Source organism: Pistacia vera, unplaced genomic scaffold, assembly GCF_008641045.1.
Source record: "Pistacia vera cultivar Batoury unplaced genomic scaffold, PisVer_v2 Contig128, whole genome shotgun sequence".
In the NCBI taxonomy this organism is placed as follows: Eukaryota; Viridiplantae; Streptophyta; class Magnoliopsida; order Sapindales; family Anacardiaceae; genus Pistacia; species Pistacia vera.
The window spans coordinates 250,542-271,802 of record NW_022195335.1 but is presented as its reverse complement, the minus strand read 5'-3'; the positions used below and the strand labels follow the sequence as shown (position 1 = coordinate 271,802).

At 30.0% G+C, this 21,261-nt stretch overlaps 1 protein-coding gene across 9 annotated transcripts; it reads right to left on the bottom strand.

Annotated features, from left to right (window-relative positions):
• Positions 1-8,725: 8,725 nt before the first annotated feature.
• Positions 8,726-12,664, bottom strand: LOC116121753 (TMV resistance protein N-like). 9 transcript variants are annotated; one of them, XM_031407694.1, is made up of 3 exons: positions 12,501-12,664; positions 11,416-11,863; positions 8,726-9,284 (listed from the first exon to the last, which is right to left on the bottom strand). In XM_031407694.1, exons 2-3 carry the CDS (start codon positions 11,775-11,777, stop codon positions 9,191-9,193), a joined length of 456 nt encoding a protein of 151 aa, XP_031263554.1. In that variant the 5' UTR covers positions 11,778-11,863; positions 12,501-12,664; the 3' UTR covers positions 8,726-9,190. The 9 variants fall into 9 exon arrangements, 6 of the variants coding, with proteins under 6 accessions (XP_031263554.1, XP_031263555.1, XP_031263556.1 ...); XM_031407695.1 differs by having other exon boundaries at positions 11,416-11,858; XM_031407696.1 differs by having other exon boundaries at positions 11,416-11,841.
• Positions 12,665-21,261: the final 8,597 nt, after the last annotated feature.

Here is a 21,261-nt window from a genome sequence, read left to right as displayed (position 1 = left end):
ATAATAACATTATCTTATACATTTCATTATAAACATTAATTAAGCATTACATTATAGTTATAATTACAATTAAATATAATTATAATATTACATTATATATGATTCTTAATTAATTATAGCATTATACAGTTAAATGATTACATAATTACTTAATTAGTTATGATTTATAACATATATTATAAACATTAGTAATTTTATACTATTACATTACTTAATTAACGATTAAAATTTAATTAATTATACATTACTTTATATATTTAAATATGATTACTTAATTAATTATAACATTCCATTATAAACATTAGTATATTAATTATGATTTGAAATTTAATTATTATAATATTAAATTATAGATTTGTAGTATAATTACTTAATTCATTATAACATTACATTATACTATTTATATTATGATCATATAATTAATATAACATTACATAATTAAATAATTACTTAATTGATTATGAGTTATGATATTATATTTTAAACATTAGTATTACTAATTTACTACTACACTTACACAATACTTAATTAATATAAGAAATTTAATTAATTATAACATTACCTTATAAACATTATTAAGCTTACATTATAGTTAAATTTACTCAATTAAATTAATATTATTATATTACATTATATTATGATCACTTAATTAATTATAGCATTATATAATAATGATTACATAATTACTTAATGTTATGAATTTATAACATTACATTATAAACATTAGTAATCTACTATACTATTCCATTACTTAATTAAACGTTAAAAATTTAATTATTATAACATTACTTTATATATTATAATTGATTTTAATCAATTATAACATCCATTATAAACATTAGTATATTATTAAATGATTTGAAATTTAATTAATTATAATATTAAATTATAGATTTGTAGTATGATTACTTAATTCAATAACATTACATTATACTATTTATAGTATGATCATATAATTAATATAACATTACATAATTAAATATTACTTAATTGATTAGTTATGATATTATATTTAACATTTTAATTACTAATTTACTACTAAACATTAGCACATATTAATTAAATGATAAGAAATTTAATTAATTATACATTACCTAAAACATTAATTAAGCATTACATTACAGTTAAATAATTACTCAATTAAATTATAATATTATTATATTACATTATATTATAATCACTTACTTAATTATAGCATTATATAGTTAATGATTGCATAATTACTTAATTAGTTATAATTTATCATTACATTATAAACTTAGTATTTACTATACTATTACATTACTTAATTAACGATTAAAAATTTAATTAATTATAACTATACTTTATATATTTGTAATATGATTACTTAATCAATTATACATTCCATTATAAACATTAGTATATTAATTAATGATTTGAAATTTTTAATTATATTAATTATAGATTTGTAGTATGATTACTTAATTCATTATAAAATTCCATTATACTATTATAGTATGATCATATAATTAATAAACATTACATAATTAAATTATTACTTAATTGATTTGATAATTATATTTAAACATTAGTAATTTACTATTTGCACAATATTAATCATTATTATAATTTTATTAATTATAACATTATATATAAATTTATGGTAGATTATTTAATTAATTTAACATTCTATTATAAACAATATAAATACTTAATTAAATGATTAACAATTTAATTAATTATATAACATAAATTAAATAATATATTACTTAATTATTATAACATTACAATTTACATTGTAGTATATTATCACTTTAATTAATTATAACATTACAATTTACATTGTAGTATGATCACTTATTTAATTATAACATTACTTGTTTCTAATATTAAATTTACTAAATTATATTTGGTATATTATAAATACCCAATTAACCAATTATAACATTAAATTAATAAATTTATAAACATTAATAATTTATTAACTTATCAAATAGACCCCTGGCAAATGGCAATGTTAGTAATTAGTATTAAGAATTGTTGTTTGTTTAAATGATTTTGGTGAAGTTATTTTATGTGAATTGTGATGAATAATTGTTTGTGTTTTGGTTTTGATTGACGAATTTTATGTGAATTGTGATGAATTGATTGAATTCAAGCGTTGCTTAGAGATTACAGGTTATGAGTTACATTGGACACAAATGAATAAATAACGAAAATTTGTTTGGGGTGTATTTGTAAACTTATAAGGTGTTTTTGTTATTTTTTAAACTAATTGGGGGGTAATTGATTTTTTACAGGGTACCCTGGAAACGAACCGGAACCTGCATTTTAGGTTCCGGTTCCTTGAATTGAAGAACCTGTACTGTGCGGTTCCGGTTCCGGTTCCGGTTCCGGTTCCTTTTTTTTGGAACCTGTACTGTGCGGTTCCGGTTCCGGTTCCCTGGAAAAGTGCAGGGTACCCAGAACCGCTCACCCCTAGGTGGGATAAATAATCCAAAAACCGAACTGAACCGGTAACCAAACCAAAACCGAACCAAAAATTAGGTTTTTCTACAAATCGGTTCGGTTTTCCTTTTGTAGAATTCAAAAAACGGGAAAACTGGTTCGGTTTTCGATTTGAAAATTATTTCAAACCGGTTTTACTTTTACCCCAACTATAAAAGCGAAAAAAAAAAAATTTGGCTCCTCTCTATTTCTCTTCACACACAGTTTAGACTCTTCTCCCTCCGCGACTTAGCCTCCAAATCTTAGTTAAATCTCCCTATTCCACACCGTGAGCTGCAGAGCTACTTCATAGTCCATCCACACCGTGAGCTACTGCTGCTACATCCACTATCCAACGATCTTCACAGTCCAGTCTTCCACACCGTGAGCTACAGAACTACTCCATCCACACTGTGAGCTGCTCCATCCAGACCGTGAGCTACTGCATCCACTCTCTAGAGATCTTCACAGTCCACCGTGAGCAGACCCAACGTGAGAAGACTCCACCGTGAGCAGACCCACCTTGAGCAGACTCCACCGTGAGCAGACTCTTGATTTTTATGTATTCTTTGTTTGTTATTTTGTTAATCTTGTTTTGCTTTCTGGGTTTGTTTTAGTGAAGGAAGGTAATGTTGTGGCTGCTGTTTGTGCTGTTTTGGCCTTTGGGATACTTTGCACTTGTTAGAAGGAATTGTGGTGATGGTGGTGTGGGCCGTGTGGCGTGAAGGAAATTGGGGGTTTTTGTTTGTTGATTTTGGGATTTTGTGAGATGGTTTTCTGGAAATTTTGTTGTTAGATTAGGTTTTGGTAAAGTTAACCCTACACTACATTTGAAGAGATTAAGGCTGTTAAATATGGATTAGAGATGTAAAGCTCATAGTTAAGGAGCTTATGTAACAAATATTATTAATAATCCTTTAATTTTACATTTTCGGCGTATTTTGTTACTAATTTTACTTGTTTTTGATTTCTGAAACTGATGGATGGTCCTCACTATGTAGCAATCCAATGGTCTCTAATTTTCACAAGCCTGGTAACATTATGAAGATTGTCTCTGCCTTTCTCGACACTTCAAGTCAAAGCCAAGTTTCTCCTTGAGAGAACGTTAATGTTGTCCACCAAATAATCAAATACAAAGCTTTTGTATAATGTTGATTTTATAAAATTATATATAAAATAATAAATATTTGAATTTAGGGACTTAAATGAAAAATTGAAGAATTTTAAGGATTAAAGGATAATTTGAAAACCGGTTGAAATTATATATAAAATAATAAATATTTGAATTTAAGGACTTAAATAAAAAATTTAAGAATTTTAAGGATTAAAGGATAATTTGAAAACCGATAATCGAACTGAAAATTCGGTTCTGTTTACATTTGATTTTTAACCGAAATCGATCTGATGTTCGATTTAGATTTTCTCGGATTTGATCATCCGGTTCGATTAACCGGATCATCCACCCCTTGATAATTGAATCTTTCCGTCTCTAAGCATTTAAACCTTAGCACCTTTTCTAGAAGATGCCTCGCCTTTTTTCTTTTTATTTTTTGACTAGGCTCATAACTGCAACCCAACAAACAACAAATAAGCCATTCACATTTGGTGTGATTCTGACACAAATTTATTAATTCCCAACAAGTGTTTCACATTTACCCAGAAGTTTCCAAATCATCACAATGTTGTTAAATTCCTAATCTACCCTTCTACATTGCCCTTTATTTGTTTTTAACTTTGTCTATGTGATCATCAAATTGAGATGGGACTCAACATTTTCAACGTGCAACAAAAAATTTTGAAACTGGGTTTTCAATAGAAGTGATTTAATCAGGTGGGTTTCGGAAATTTTGAATCGGATCAAGATGAATTTATTGAAAGGAAAAATGGGTTTTACATATAATTGATTTTATCTTCCACAATCTGTCAGTGTACTGTTTACCATATCTTTTTCTCTTGGAAAGATGCGTTACTGCGTTTTGTCACTTTTTGACTTGACTGAGAAATGCAATCTGAATGAGCAATTAATGAGCTCTTTCTCTACGTCTCTAATTTCATCATTTTCCTCGAAAGATGCTCCTCTTTTTCTTATTTGTCTTGACTTATTGGACCGTGAACATTGGGATGCGTTTATTACACTCCTTAGTCCTTAATATTCATATGCTTATCATCTGTTAATACTTTGGGGATGCGTTTAGATGGGGGTCATTTAAGATTCGTGTCATAATTTTTATTTAATTTTCAAGAATTTTTTTGTTTGGTTTATAAATAATAAAATATTACTGATTAATCTTTATTTAATTTTTAAGATTTTTATGTTTAATTTATAAATAATAAAATATTATTAAGATTTTTCAGTTTATAAATAATAAAATATTACTGATTGTAATATCTTTTTCTCTTGAAAGATGCGTTATTGCCTTCCTCTGCAATCTGAATGAGCAATAAATGGGCTCTTTCTCTACATTCCTAATTTCATCATTTTCCTCGGAAGATACCGCCCTTTTTCTTATTTTTCTTGGCTTATTGGGCCGTTAACATTGGGATGCGTTTATTATACTAACTTAATATTCATATGCCTATCATCTATTATACTTTAGGGATGCGTTTGGATGGGGTCATTTACGATTATTCCGATAATCCACACTTAATTTTCGAGATTTTTTTTATTTGGATTACAACTGATAAAATATTATGATAATCTTTTATTGTAAATAGTATTTATTATTGATAATATAGTTAATAATCAGATTACCTTGCCAAGGGGTGTTATTAAAAAATTATCGAAGCAATTTAATTTTTATACCTATTTTGCCTTTAATTAAATATTATTTCAGACAGAATTACCCTCAAATGTCTACCAAATAATTATTACCCAAATCCCCTACATTTGAGAATTTAGCTAAAACATCTTGGCCAGAAAAAAGTTTAAAAGTTAAAAAAATACCCCTAACCACCTAAGACCACCACCGGCCGATGGCAACAGTCACCATATCGACACACGATCTGTAGGATCTGGCCGGCTATGTGTCGATCCAGCTATTTTTGGTTAGATCAAAGGCTAGAAACGGCCAGGTCCACGATGACCTGGCTATTTCCAACCTTCAATCTGGTCAGAAACAGCCAGATCATAGCTAAAGATCTAGCCTTTTCATGCCAAGATCTATGGTCGTTTTACGACCACATCCTTGGCAATGAAACAACCTTATCAGTGCATGACTGGCCATATCCAATCGGTTGTGCACCATTCCAGTGACTATCAACGGTGTCGACAGTGGTGGCCAGATACCGGCAATGGCTTGGGATAGGTGGGGGTGATTTTGCTAAAATTAAAGTTTTACATGGCTAGAGTGCTTTAGCAAAATTTCATATGTAGGTGTTTAAAAGAATTAATTAAAAAATAATAACAAAATTAATGTTATATCAATAATTTAAAAGGAGACAATTTAGCAATCTATATAACGTGCCCACTCATTCACCTCCCAACCAAACATATCAATATAACATACTCACCAATTTATTCCAACCTAACTAAACACATTTTCCTAAATATTCCCAATAATCTTCAAGATAATCTATCTTTCAATTAATATAACATTCTAATAATACAACATTCTCTGAATCAAACGCACCCTATGTGTAATTTTTATTTAAACTATTGATCGCTAGAATAGTTCCTTTTCCTCTCACCAACCATTAATCTTACAAGGCCTATCCATACAAGTACCATATTCATTCATTGATTTATCTATGTGGGTATCTAAACATGGGTCGATTCAGTTATTTAGAAACTAAAAATTTAAGAATTTTACATTATGCCAACAAAAATCAATTAAAACAACAAATAAAATAAAATATATATTGTTATGTACTGCTTCACGTCTTATGATATATTAAAAGTATTTGAGTTGAACTTCCAAAACTACAATGGAGACCCCTTGCCCTCTCTTTTGACAATTAACCCAAATAACCCAGAAAAGAGCATAAATACTTTCCTTTTATTCACCAATTTGTAAAAAGAAAAAAATTGATTCAATTTCTTTGTGGAATCATTGGCATATGTGCATTCCTTTATTTTCCAAACTATAATTTGAGTTTCTATAATCATTCATCCTTAAAAAGCAATATCAAATCGACTTTAAATAAAACCAACTCTAACAAACTCTTACTTTGGAACAATTAAGAACATAACACCTAGATAATGGCAGCTTATAACAATACTAAAGAGCAATCAACATCGTTTAACTGCCCATAATTCCAAACATCACCAACAGCATAAATCTTGACTTTGTGTTCCATAAATGTTGATGTTCAGGGGTGCAAGTGGCTAATTAGGCGGTTAACTTTGATTTTGCATATTTGAGAGGTTGTAATGGGAAGAACCCTGACATAGCGCCAATGGAAGTCAAAGGAGTAGAATATTTGTGTTAACTTAATAATATTTTTTATACGCTTTTGAAATGTTAACACTGAGAAGATGTCTGTGTAATTTAATTAATTTCTCCCCAAGTTTTTCTTGAATAAAATGTTCATCTTTAAGTATCTAAAATAACAATTTACCTCCTATCATTAGTGTTTTAATATAGGTTTTTATCATCTAAGTAACACATATTACCATTAATCTCGCTAAATTAAACACCAAAAGCTCTAACCGATGATGACAACAGAAAAATTGCTATTACAAATACCTTATGAGGAAATTTCAAGAGAACTCAAGGTGAATTTTATTAAATCCAAAACTAAGTTATAACATTATGGTGGTGAGACTGTCTAATTAAAAATAAGAGTGTAAACCAATTACCTTCCTTTTGGTTTTCAAAATTGGTCCCTATATTATGTGAAATATCCATCACCTCCTTGCCGTTACATTTTTCCGTTGAATCTAACTGTTCTTTGATTTTGAACACTAAATGACAATATTACCCTAATTTTTTTTTTAAATTCAAAAGAAAAGCTTAAAAATTATGTTAAATTAATAAAAAAATATATATAATCATTTAAAAAAAACCCAAAAGTCTTAAAAATACGGTAAATTCATAAAAAAAGGGGAAAAATAATAAAAAAACCAAGTTAAAAAATTTCTTAAAATTTATATTAATTTTTGGCCTTTTAAATTGTTTTTAAAAACTTTATGTTCTAGCTAATTTTATTGAATTTTTTATGTTAAGTTATTTAAAAATAAAGATATTTTTATTAATTTTGTGGAAACTCAGTTTTAGGGGTAATTTGGCACCTCCCTGCAGCCATATCCCACCCACTAGCAAGGAAATTTGAATCTTATAGTACGGAACCAATGTTAACAACAGCAAAAATCAATCAAAATAAATAAATAATTAATTGATTAAAGCCAATAACAGTAAATTGGGTTTTACATATCCAGCCTTCACCCTCGCTCTTTCTCACAAATTAGGTATCTGAAAAAATTGAAGACATGGAGATTCATGGTTGATAATGTGATTAAAAATAATACAAATTGGTGCCAACGACCAGTTCCTCCACCCCATTTCCCTACCATTTCAGTGCCTCTCTCACTACTGAAACACACATGAGAGTCGTCATGTCATGCATCTCTGCCTCCTAGGTCCATCACTTGACCATGTCACATGCTCATCACGTTTTATGATGAGTTGAAAAACATTTTAAACTTCCAGGTTTGGTAATAGTATGATTAGAGGTGCTCAAAATCGATTAACCGATTTTGTAAACTAAACCAGTTTTTCGGTTCAAGAATTTTCCTGAATTGAAACCGAACTAGTTGAGGGGAAAACTGGTTTTGAAAAACCAAAAACCAATTTTGAACCACTTTTAATTTAATATTTTATATATTTTTATAATAAAATGGATTTTTTTTAATATTTTTACAATGAGCCGGTTCATAAAACCAATTTTGGTTAACCAATTCTCATATTCTCGTAAACCGGCAACCGAATGAAAAAATCGATTTTTGTATTTATTTGAACCGAAACTGAACCAATTTTTCAGATAACAAGAAAAATGGTTTGGTTCGATTTTTGTATTTTTTTAACACTGCTAAGTATGATAGGTCCCAAGGTTCTACCACATGTGTCTTTTTAAACAATCAATAGCGAGGTTTTGTTACAATAGACCGCCGCAATAACACAACAACATGATACTTGTAAAACAAAAACGTAAAACTTGTGATATGCACTTTTACATGGTATTATATAGCCACAGCATAGCCAAAGATAGAAAGCAAACTAATTAAGCAAATACAAGAAAACAAAGCATAGAAGGCAAAAATATCCGGAAAAGCCCAGAAAAAAACAACTAGAGTTTCACACAGAAAACAAGTACCCAAATAGTAGCAGCTTACAAGAGTAGAAACAGCAATCAACATCATTTCACTGCCTAGAAAACCAAACATCACCAACTATCAGATAGTAATTACGTTGAATCACAACACAGAAAGCATCCAGCAGTAAAAGATTATACAGCAGTAGCCTTCATCTAACATATCTAATTAAATAGTTCAGCAACATAATCCGAATTCCAGGGAAGAAAATCCAGAGAATTTCAGAATGACATCCATCACAATGTGTCCACTGGCCAGCTAAAAGGTTATCATTAGTGTGTGCACCAGAGACCAAGCAAGACTGAAACAATCACTGTCAATTTTGCAATTCTGAACAAAGCAGGTGGTATTGTCTTCCATTGTTGGTCAGCTTGAACTTCTTTCATTACTTGGTTAGCTTCTTCCCACAGCAGAGTAATAATCTTGTTAGTCCTACACCATGAGGAATATTTCCTTATATGATAAACAGTTTGGCGTGTTTTTGCAGCTTTTTGCTTTCCTTTCAGTCATCTGGGAGGGTTGCAAACTGAATAGCATCAGAAAGAGGCAATTACACAATTTAGGAATTGAATGAATAATTCATAAAAAGAATTGTGCGACCTGATGTAACACAATATGCATGGGATGGGCTGCTGCCTCAATTTGGCCTTTTATCCTCCTCAGAGAAGAAATTATCAAATGTCCCTCACACACTGAGGCAATGAGTTTTTTATATGAAAGAAAAAAGATGACTATGCCTTCACCAGATGAATGCTTGATATTAAGTAATAATAGCACTTCAAATTGCAGAACATAGAGGGCATGGCATGGATTCACCCAAATATATAGTAATGCAAAACAAGACAAACCAAATATAATGACCAATATAAATTGCAGAAAGCTAGCTTCAGAAGGCAACAAAATGTAAACTTTACCTTGAAACCATTGAACTATTATGCAGGACACCACCACAACTATACAGAATACCATAGAGAGTTCCAAGATTTGGCATATCTTCTAGATCAGGCAAACAAGAAACCCCATAAATGATGGAGTGCAAAGCCTTGAATTTCCTAACACGCTGCGCAGAATTTGCATAAGTCATTTTTTTACATTTTACCATTGGAGAGATATGGGGATGTAAAAGGTTATCCTATCAACTTGTTCCAACCTACTATAATAAGCTCATGGGTTTGAACCTAAGTTACCTTTTATATAAGAAGATTTCAACCTCCAAGTTTCACTCAAGTGATACTCGCTTCTTTTAGGACCTGCAAGCCTGCGTCAGTTCCATTCAGTAACAAATTTGGAAAACTGTAAAATCTTTTGGGGGAAGGTTTTGTCTAAAGGCGTATCGACTAAACAATTCCAAAGCTAACATCATCAAATAATATTCCAATCTCATATATGTAATCCACTTCACATTTTTCTAATACTCGTTTATCTCTTGTCATTATCATGAATCGACTTCTAGAACCAAAATACTCAAAATTTCCAATAAATATTCTATTTGCTTTACATCTGTCATATCATCAAAAACAATGACAACTTTCTAGCAGGCAAGCCTTTTTCTGATGAAGGAGGACCCTATATTGGTATGTTTATCCTTAAAATTGCACAAATAAGTTGTTTGTGCAACTTAATTAGTCCCTTGCTTTTCTCTGATTCTTCTCTAATATTTTTAACAAAGTAAGAGCTTTCAAAATGTCTAGAGATTTTATTGAATACAGCACCAGCAAGTGTGGTCTCACCTATTCCACCACTACCCCAAATTCCTATCTTGCGAAGACCAGGAAACCCAATGAATAGTTGCCATTCAATATACTCGATTCTAGAATCTACTCCAACTAGGTTCTTGTTTTCAATTGGAAGAGATTCCTCATTCAATATCTCCAAAATATTTTCGACCACTTTCTGTACAAGTATAGACTCAGACCTACCAAATAAGCAAAAAAATAATAATAAAATAAAAAAACTCAAATTTGATAAATCAAAAAGAAAAAAAGGTACATTTTCCATCCTTAGATATGTGACCAATGGAAAAAAAATCTGGATATCAAATAGAGTTTGAACCTTTGCACACCCTTAACAATAATAATTAATTTGACATATGTCATATCTCAATGCAAAAAACATTATATAGCCTAATAAAAGCTACCTAATAAAAAACTGAACTAGTAGTTTGCTATCAAATGCCATCATATTTAAACATTAACACAGGATCAGCCCTCTAAAACAAAAAAGTTTAAAAGATTGTCACTAAAACTCGATATCTTTCATGTATCCACTATTTCTTTAACATTTCTTTCCAAACCCTCAATGCCAAAGAGCTTATCACTTGTTTTAACTTCATATTATTGGTTCTTATTGTTTTTTTTTTTTTTTTCCTTTCCCAAAGAGACCAAAAAGACATTTATTTGTCAGACAACATGATTTTCTCGGTGTAAAGTAATAATCTAAGACTACACATGGCTTAGTTTTAATACAAAATAATAATTTTCCATATATCAAGTCTACCAATATTTCTATTTATCATCACATGTGGACGACAGTTGAGTGATACACAATTAACAAATATTAAATAGGTCAACCAATGATTAATGCTAATTGAAACAAAGAATCAAATAAGTCAAATGAGAAACAAAAAATCAGCAGAAAATAGAGGTCTTAACAGTTACTTGATGACATTTGAATCAAAGCCAGATAGATTGGCAGCTTCTCTCAAAGCAGTCCTCCATCTCTGCAATGTTTCTTGTGAACCCTTGAAATGTTTTTCAAGCTTAGTAAATGCGTCCCCAAAAGTCCCAATCTGATTCCTTACATGTGATGGATATACACCATAGAACACAGGGATTATAGTCTGACCATAACTGTTCTTGCATTCAAGGATCTTTACAAGTTCTTCAAGGCACCATCCTGAAGAAGAATACTCTTTTGAGAAAATGATCAAGGAAATCTTTGACCCTTCAATTGCATTCCAAAGAGATGGAGAAATTTGATCCCCTCTTTTAAGCTCGTCATCAATGAATGTATTGATCATTTGTTGACACAAAGCGGCATACAGATGGCTAGTAAAATTATTGTGGGTATCCTCACCTCTGAAACTAAGAAAAACATCATACTTCTCTTGAGGAGAAGAGGAAGAAGAAGCAGCAGCCATTAACTTCCAGTTATGAGAATTACTTGACATTAACAAAACCATAAAGAGCTAAACCAAGACAACATATAAATGAGTCTTTACGTCAATCTCTAAGCATTTCAACTTATCTCCTTGCCTAGAAGATGTCTTGCTTTTTTCCTTTTTCTTTTTTGACTAGACTAATAATTGCAACCCCAACAAACAAGTAATAAGCCATTCACATCTGGTTTGATTGTGACACAAATTCATTAATTCCACACAAGAAATTCCTCAGCAAGGGTTCATATTTAGTTACACCCAAACGTTTCCAAATCATTAATATTTAGTTAAATTCCCAATATACACTTCTACATTGCCCACTATTTGCTGTTAACTTTGTCTCTGTAGTCACCAAATTGAGATGGGGCTCAACCTTTTCAAATATGCGACCAAAAATTTTGAAACTGGGTTTTCACTAGAAATGATTTAACTGAGTGGGTTTCAAAAATGGGGTTGGATTAAGTGAAATTAGGGATTCAAAATTAAGAATATCAGAGTTTCGAATCAAGATTAACGGCAACAAAAATCAATGAACAAAACAACTTTATTAATGAATTAATTGAAGGAAAAATGGGTTTTACATACCAAGTATTCAGTCTGGCCCTTTCTCACGAATCAGGCACATAAAGAAATTGAATGAATGGAGATTTAAGGGTTTGACAATGTGATTTGTAACCATATTTGGCGCGAATGAACTGTATCTCCATTCTCCATCCCATTTCCTGCGCTTTTCTGGATATTACTACACGGAGCTCTGCAATTAGAGGAATAAAAAAGAATAATTGGTAAGAGACCAAGTGACCAACCGCCAACGCAATGAGCCTATCAAAAAGGATTAATTACATGAACACCCCTTAGGTTCGTAAAATTAACACCACACCACACCTTTGGCTGCCCCACACTATGAAGCGTGGTAGAGGCCACAAACCTTGGTTTCACCGTCTTTTCCCGAAAGGTGATTATGTAATTAATCCTTAAAATAGAATAGAGATTTAAATTAGTTTATTAAAGATATTTATTTAAATTAATTACCACTACAGTGATTGTTGATGGTTATATATATTGATATTATTTAATCTGTATATTAAAATAGAAATATAAATTGTTATTATAACAAAAAGTATTATAGCGATTTATTGAATTAGATAGATAAAATTAATTTTTTTGTGGTTTGTTCCTTGGTAAGAACACTGACCCATTTCTATTTCTCTTATTTCAGTCTTTTTTATTTTGCAGAAGAAAGAAACGAAGAAATGCAAAGTTTAAAGAAGTCTTATTTCAATACATACTATGTACTAAAAAAAATCAATGCATTGATATACTAAATTTTTTGTCTTTTAATGCCCTTGACGTAAGCACTAAGGGCATGGGTTAAAATAATCCTACCAAATAATATTATTGAAAAAAAATTACATACAAAGATTAGTGGAGTATTCGCTAAAGCTTATTCAAAGTCTCCTAACAAAAACAAGTGTGCGATTGCAAATTATAGAGTAATTTTGATATATCACTAGAGGAAGTCAAGCCATGTTAATTAATTTTATGAAATTGATATGCTAACAATCCATCTTTTCTTCCGTATTTTTATCGACAAGTGTAGAAATTGTAATATAAATTTCAAAAGAAAATACAGTTTTGTTACTTTGAGATAGGGATCACTAAAGAAGTCAAAAAGTTGTGTCATCAAATTAGTTATCTAAAAATGAAACAAAGATAAAACATGCATTCAAAATATACTAACTTCCGATGTAATAAATTAAAAAGTTAATTATATTTCATGAAAGTAATATACTAATTAGACTCTAAATTGAAGAAATAAAATATAATTTTAACCAATATAGCTGAGATCCTAAGAATCCCTACATACTTTTATAAATTATGTAGTGTTAGAACTTAAATATTGTTTGCAAGCCCTATATATATATATATATATATATATATATATTATATATAATAATATAATATATATATATATACACGTTCATAGCATGGTAGAAAAAGTTGACACATAGAATGAGTAAGAATGCTTCACAACAGAGTATGCTACGAAATGCATCTCATGTTGAAAACTCTTCTGCCAGCAACATAGAGTGTTTTAGTGGTGATAATGCTTATGCATCCATCACTTAAAAATGAATGAAAAGAATTGAATTTTGAGATAAAAATTGAATAAATTGGTCGTGTTAAGGGGATACAAGATAGGAAACTGATATGATGATACATTTTTTTAATACAATTGTATAACATGGCTTGACAGTGATTTATCTATCTCAAAGTAATAACAATTTATATTCTTCTAGAAGTTATATCACACTTGTTTTGAACGTCAAAGATTTGAGATAAGCAACAATCTAGAAATAGACCTTTTATTAATTATTTTCCAAAAAAACTATTCCTTTTAAAATATTGTTAATTACATAATCTTTCTTTCGTTCAACTTCCGCTTGGTGGTGCATAGCTCCTTAAGAAATTTTGCATACGTTGGCACTTACTTAATTGCATCCAACAGAGGTATATTCATTTCCACTTTGCGAAACATCTCCAAAATTTCTTTATCCTTCTCTTCTTTCTTTGACTTCGCAAATCTGCTAGGAAAAGGTAAAGTATTGGATTGAAGTTGAATTGAAGGGTTAGGAATTACCTTTGATTCAGTTGTAGCCTTTTCTGTCTCAATCTTTGCTTCCTTTGCTACACCTGCAATGTTCCACATTCAATTTGATGTGTAAGATAAGACAAGTTGTAAACTAAATAAAATATTTTAAAAGGAATAGTTTTCAGAAAATAATTAATAAAATGTCTATTTCTAGGTTGTTGTTTATCTCAAATCTTTGATATTCAAAACAAGTGTGGAAATTATAATATAGCTTTCAAAAGAATAGGAATTATTGTTACTTTGAGATTAATAAATCACTAGAAAATGTCAAGTCATGTTATACGGTTATATTAAAAAGATATGTTATCACATCAGTTTTCTATCTTTTTAAAACAGACTATAATTTTTCACTCCTCTTAACACGACCAATTTATTCAATTCTTTTCATTCATTTTTAAGTGACAGAAAATTCAATAACTAAAGCACTAAGAGCTAAGAAAATGGAAGAAGAAATAGATGGAAAAAAAAAAATATAAATAACAAAGAAATAAACAATTGTGCAATTGTAAATTGTACTCTTAGTTGGATAGATCTCAATAGGAGGTCAAGCCTTATAGTTGATTTTAAGAATTTGATTTCCACCTGTTCATCTTTTCAATATATAAATTATAATGGTATGCTATTTAAGTATTAGTAATATGATGACAACTTTTTTTTAAAAAAGAAAAAAGAAAATCCAAAAAATGCATCTTCTTGAGAAAATAATAAAAACCATTTTTTTTTTTTTTTTTTTTTTGTAGACCCGGTTATTGTATAAAAAATACAGAGGAAATGAGGAAAAAACCCCACGGCTCTCTTACCTTGGACCGGCCCAAGGAAGCAAACAAAGTAAAAGCCTAAAGGTTAAGGATGCACAATCCTTTACAACAGGCTTAACCAAAATACAGGGTTGGAACAAAAAGAAAGAACAATTTACAATGCAAAACCAAGGCCAAAACATACCAGCCATTTTCAACTTACACAGTAAAGGCCCAAAGTCTCTCTATTCCTGTTAGTAGCAAACAAATCATCCATTAAACCATTAACGACTTCTTCCTCAAACCTCTTATTGCCTTTGACATTATTATTATTATTAATAATCTCATTCTTAAACTATGTTTTATTAAAACCTCTTATTAAATAAAATTATTTCAAGAACACTATTGAACAAACAATCACACGCAAAGATTAATGAAATATTCGCTAAAGCTTATTTAAAGTCTCTTGATAAAAACAAATGTGTAATTGTAAATTGTATTATAACCTGAACAGATTACTAAAGGAGATCAAGTCTTGTTAATTGATAATATGAAATTAATGAGCCAACAATTCCCTATCTTTTCTTTCGTGTATATCTTATCAATAAGTTTGGAAATTGTAATATGATTTCCAAGATAACAGAAATTTTGATTACTTTAAAATGGATAAATCACTGAGAGAGATTAAATTCTGTTACACGGTTGTATTAAAAAGAGTTATCCTATAAGAAATACACAAAATGAATATAGACAACACAAAACAAATCCTAATTTCTTAACCCCCTTAATCCCTTTTATTAATTCTATTTTTTTTAATACCGAAATTCAATTATTTTCTTTCGTTTTCAATTGATGGAGAATTTGATAATTGAAATTCAAGTTGAAATGTCGGGCAAGTTTTCGAATCCTGGAGGCACTAAGCCTAGGAACTGAGAGTTCAAAAAAGGAAAGGAAAAAAGACAAAAAGGGCAATTTATGAGCTTATTCAAATTCTGCCGCTGAACATATATTTCACTTGATATTTATTTACTCAATTTCACATTAAACTTGAATCTAGCGTCATTATTAACAATAATTCTCTATGTTATTATACTTGTAAATGCTTTTCATATATCGTGAAACTATGTTTAATAGACCCTCATAATTACTAAATAGGATTTTTTAATAAGGATACATATATTGATATACTAAATTCTTTGTCTTTTAATGCCCTTGACTTATAAATTAAGAGCACCCGGTAAGATAATCCAACTAAATAATATTATTGTAAAAATATTATTGAACAAAAAATTACATGCAACGATTAGTGAAGTATTTGCTGAAGTTTATTCAAAGTCTCCTAGCAAAAACAAGAGTGCAATTGCAAATTGTAGAGCAATTTGGATATATGATATATCACTAGAGGAAGTTAAGCCGTGTTAATTAATTTTATGAATTAATGTGGTAGCAATCAATCATTTCTTCCGTATTTTTATTAATAAGTATAGAAATTGTAATATAAAATTCAAAAGAAAAATAATTTTTGTTTCTTTGAGATAAATAGAGAGATCATTGAAGGAGGTCAAGTCAAACCGTATTATATAATTGTATTAAAAAAATATGTTATCAAATTAGTTCCTTAAAAAATGAAACAAAAATAAAACATGCATTGAAAATGTACTAACTTCCGATGCAATAAATTAAAAAGTTCAATTATATTTCATAAAAGTGATATACTAATTTATACTCTAAATTGAAGAAATAAAATATAACTTTAACCAATACAGCTGAGATCCTTTGAAAAATCCTTACATACTTTTATAAATTATGTAGTCTTGGAAATTAAATATTATTGTTAAGCCCTAAAGAGAACTTTTTTTAGAAATAAAAATAATTACATTCACGACACTATAGAAAAAGTTGATAGTCGTCTAAGTCAACAAGTCAATACAACTAACATAAAAATTTTTCACATTCAATTTGAATTATAAGATAAGACAAGCTAGAAACTAAATAACAATATTTTAAAAGGAATAGTTTTTTTGGAAAATAATTAATAAAAAGTCTATTTCTAGATTGTTGCTTATCTCAAATCTTTGACGTTCAAAACAAGTGTGATATAACTTCCAAAAGAATATAAATTGTTATTACTTTGAGATAGATAAATCACTGTCAAGCCGTGTTATACAATTGTATTAAAAAAATGTATCATCACATCAGTTTCCTATCTTATATCCCCTTAACACGACCAATTTATTTAATTTTTATCTCAAAATTCAATTATTTTCATTCATTTTTAAGTGATGGAGAATTTAATAACTAAAGCACTGAGAGCTAAGAAAAGGAAAGAATAACTAAATGAAAAAAATAATAATAATAATAACAAAGAAATAAACAATTGTACAATTGTAAATTGTAAATGTCTTTTTTTTTTTCTAAAATATTTATTCAAAATATATTATTTATTTTATTTCACATTAAACTTGATCCTTAACGCTAATGTTTTTTGGTAAAATATTTTTAAATGATTTTCAATATTCTTAAATTATGCTATGGTAGAACATCTTGTTAAATAATATTACTATAGGAAAATTGTTGAACAAAATAAAATTATTTTCTATTTTTTTTTATAATGATTTGTTAATTAGAAAGAAAAACTAAGTCGTTTTTTTTTATTGCCTTTATAGAACAAGATTTTCTCTTGATATAAGCATTTACCTGGACGAATAAAGTTTTTATATATTAGCTACTCAGTGTAATTTTCAATTTAGTTAACACAATGGACTTTGTTCTTTAAAATTGTAAAATTTCATTTTGTTTCACTTAAAAAAAACATCATCGAAGGAGCTAAGTAAACCGTGTTATTTGCTTATATCACCATTTTTTTCGGGAATTGCTACGATATTCTAATTGCAATATATTTATTATTGGAAGTTAAGGAATATTACTTTAATATATAAATTATATATAATGTAAAATACAGAGAAAATGAGAACAGCCCAAGGAAGAAAACAAGTAAAAGCCAAGCTAAGATATACAACATTTACACCAGCTTAACCAAAAAAAGGACTGGACAAAAGAAAAAACAATCTACAAAGCAAAAACAGCCCAAACCAAGGCCAGAGTAGACCAACTTTTTTAACAGCAAGCCCAAAGTCTCTCTATTCTTATTAGTACAAACAGATGATCCATTAAACAATAAATGACTTCTTCCTTAGACCTCCTCCTGCCTTTGACATTATTATTATTAACACTTATTCTTAAGAATAATACTACATATACATTATTTCATACAATATTTCTCATACAACATTATGTACCAAGATATGATTGGGTGAAAGTTAATTTTAACTTCAAATTAGCCAATCATATCTTGCCACATTAGTTGTATGAAAATGTTATATGAAAATGATGTACGTATAGTTTACTCATATTTTTAAACTATGTTTTAATAAAACCTCTTATTAAATAAAATTATTTTAGGAACATTATTGACAAACAATCACATGCAAGATCAATAGAATATTCACTAAAGCTATTCAAAATCTCCTCATAAAAACAAGTATATAATTCCAATTATATTACAACCTGGACAATCGTTAAAGGAGATCGAGTCGTGTTATTGATTTTATGAAATTGATGGCCAACAATTCGCCCATCTTTTCTTTTATATATATCTTATCAAAGTATGAAAAATTATAATATAACTTCCAAAAGAATAAATTTTGGTTACTTTTGTTATGCCTAGAAAAGTGGGCTGACGTAGAGCCCTCAGCATAAATGGTCAGAGTCTAGGCGATCCTCAGCCGTTCAGACGCAGCCACGTCGCATGCTGGCATGAGCAGCATGCTCTTGTCAGAGCAGTGGTTGCGCGCCAGACTGACGAAGGTTGAAGGTCTCCACTATCTCATCCCTACACAAACCGAGGAAATCACTCAAGTGGTGAGCATGGGATGCAAAGGATTTTGCACAGTATCTACCCCCTTTTTACGGATTCAATAATCATTACTAAATTCATCCCACTATAAATAGAGAGCTTCTCTCCCGTTGGGGGGATTCGCTCATTTTACTCTTATTGCTTAGTTTACTCTGTAATAGATTATTCTCTCTCCTTTGATCCTCAATACTCTAAAGTCAGCTTGCTAACCGTGACATGATCTCAAATATAAATACAATATCAGTGGCCGTAAGATTCGCTTTTGAGCATCAAACCACTTTAAACATTGTGTCTCCACTTTTTACACTCTCAATCCCTCATTCACGTGTGTCTCCTGAGTCAGCTCAGTGTTTCCCACGTGCGAGTCGTTGGTGTCAATCAAGCATAACAACTTAATAAATAAATTACTGAAGTGGTCAAACCGTGTTATATGGTTTTATTAAAAAGAGCAATCATAAAAGAATCAGAGTCTTGTGATCCTATCACAAAGGCCAAGCAAGTGAGGAACGCCATAAAACTCTGTCCATCTCTCCCAACGACACAAAAAAAACAACAAAAGATCTGCACAAGGGCAGCCTCGCTTCCCACACCAAAGCCACAACCGAGACTACAACTCTTCCACTATCTGTGCTTACAATGCCACCTGATTTGGCATTGTTTATGTCATCATGATCACACCTGCTAGCTTCTCCCAACCTAGGCACACAATTTGGCAATATATATCCTAAAGATCAGGCAAACAGAAACCCCAAATAATGGACTAAAAAGCCTTGAATTTCCTGAATTTATAAATATTATTTAAAACTATTTATGCTATAAATGTGATTTTATCATATATTTTGAATTTTCATATTATAAATTTTATTTAAATTAGTTATTAATTATTATGAATTTGAATGTAATTATTTTGTTCAATCCAGTAGGGTCCCAAACATAACAGTATCCTATATCACACATGTATATATTCAATCCAATAGAATCATTTAGGACTTTCATGTCTACACATGCTGCTAAACCGCCCTTGGTGGGGCAACTAAATGTTAGCTGGTTGTGAGGGCAGATTTGAGGAGCAAATAAATGGTGTTACTTATAATGGCATATGGAGATGATAGAGAAAATGACAGTTGGACTGGCTTATGGCATGATTTCTGATATGAATAACAAAAACAATAAAGATGATGATGATAAATTAATTTTACTTCTGCAAACACCCTCAATCTTCTTGTTTCTTAATTGCACTGCTTTGTCTTATGCTTCGAGTGGCAATTTTTATTATGCAGTTCTTCTCACATTGATCAAATCTTGTTTCAATCATTGGAGATGAAGAGAGAGGGCCTTAATGGTGGGGTTAGAATTAGTAACTGACAGGAACGAGAAGACACCTGCCATTGCCAAGCCAACTAGTCTTATTTGAGAAACTCAAAGGTACAAAATACTTGCCCTTTTGAAACTCTCGTCCCAATTGCAGAGCTTTGTTTTTCTTGTTAGAAAGGTGGACTACTTGGAAAGTTACCATTTTCTGATCAGATCCAACAGTGTATTGAATTAAAGCTGTATATCCTCAGATTTCCCTTATGTACCTGAACTTCAGGTTATCACCCTGGTATCAGCAATTAGCAGTTTATATGATCGGGTGTAGTATAAACGATATACTGGAAAACAAATCTAATTATGCAAACATGTAACAAAAATCAGCTTAAAGGCAAAAGTTCAGGAAAGTTCAAAATAAACTAGTGTTCAAACACAATAGAACACCCAATAATAGCAGACTTACAAAAGTATTCAAAGAGCTTAACATACATTTCACAGCCCAGAAAACCAACATCAGAAACGTCAACATAGCAGTATCCTTGATCTACCGCATAATTAAATGTAGTTCGGCAACATAAACCAATTCCAGGGAGAAAATCTAGAGAACTCGAATGACAGTAAAGGAATATGTGTCCACAAGCCAAGTTGCCAGCCAAATTATTAGCATTCGCGGGATCAAGCCAGCCTGAAAGCGCAATGAATTGCATTAAAAAAGAGGCACTTCAATCC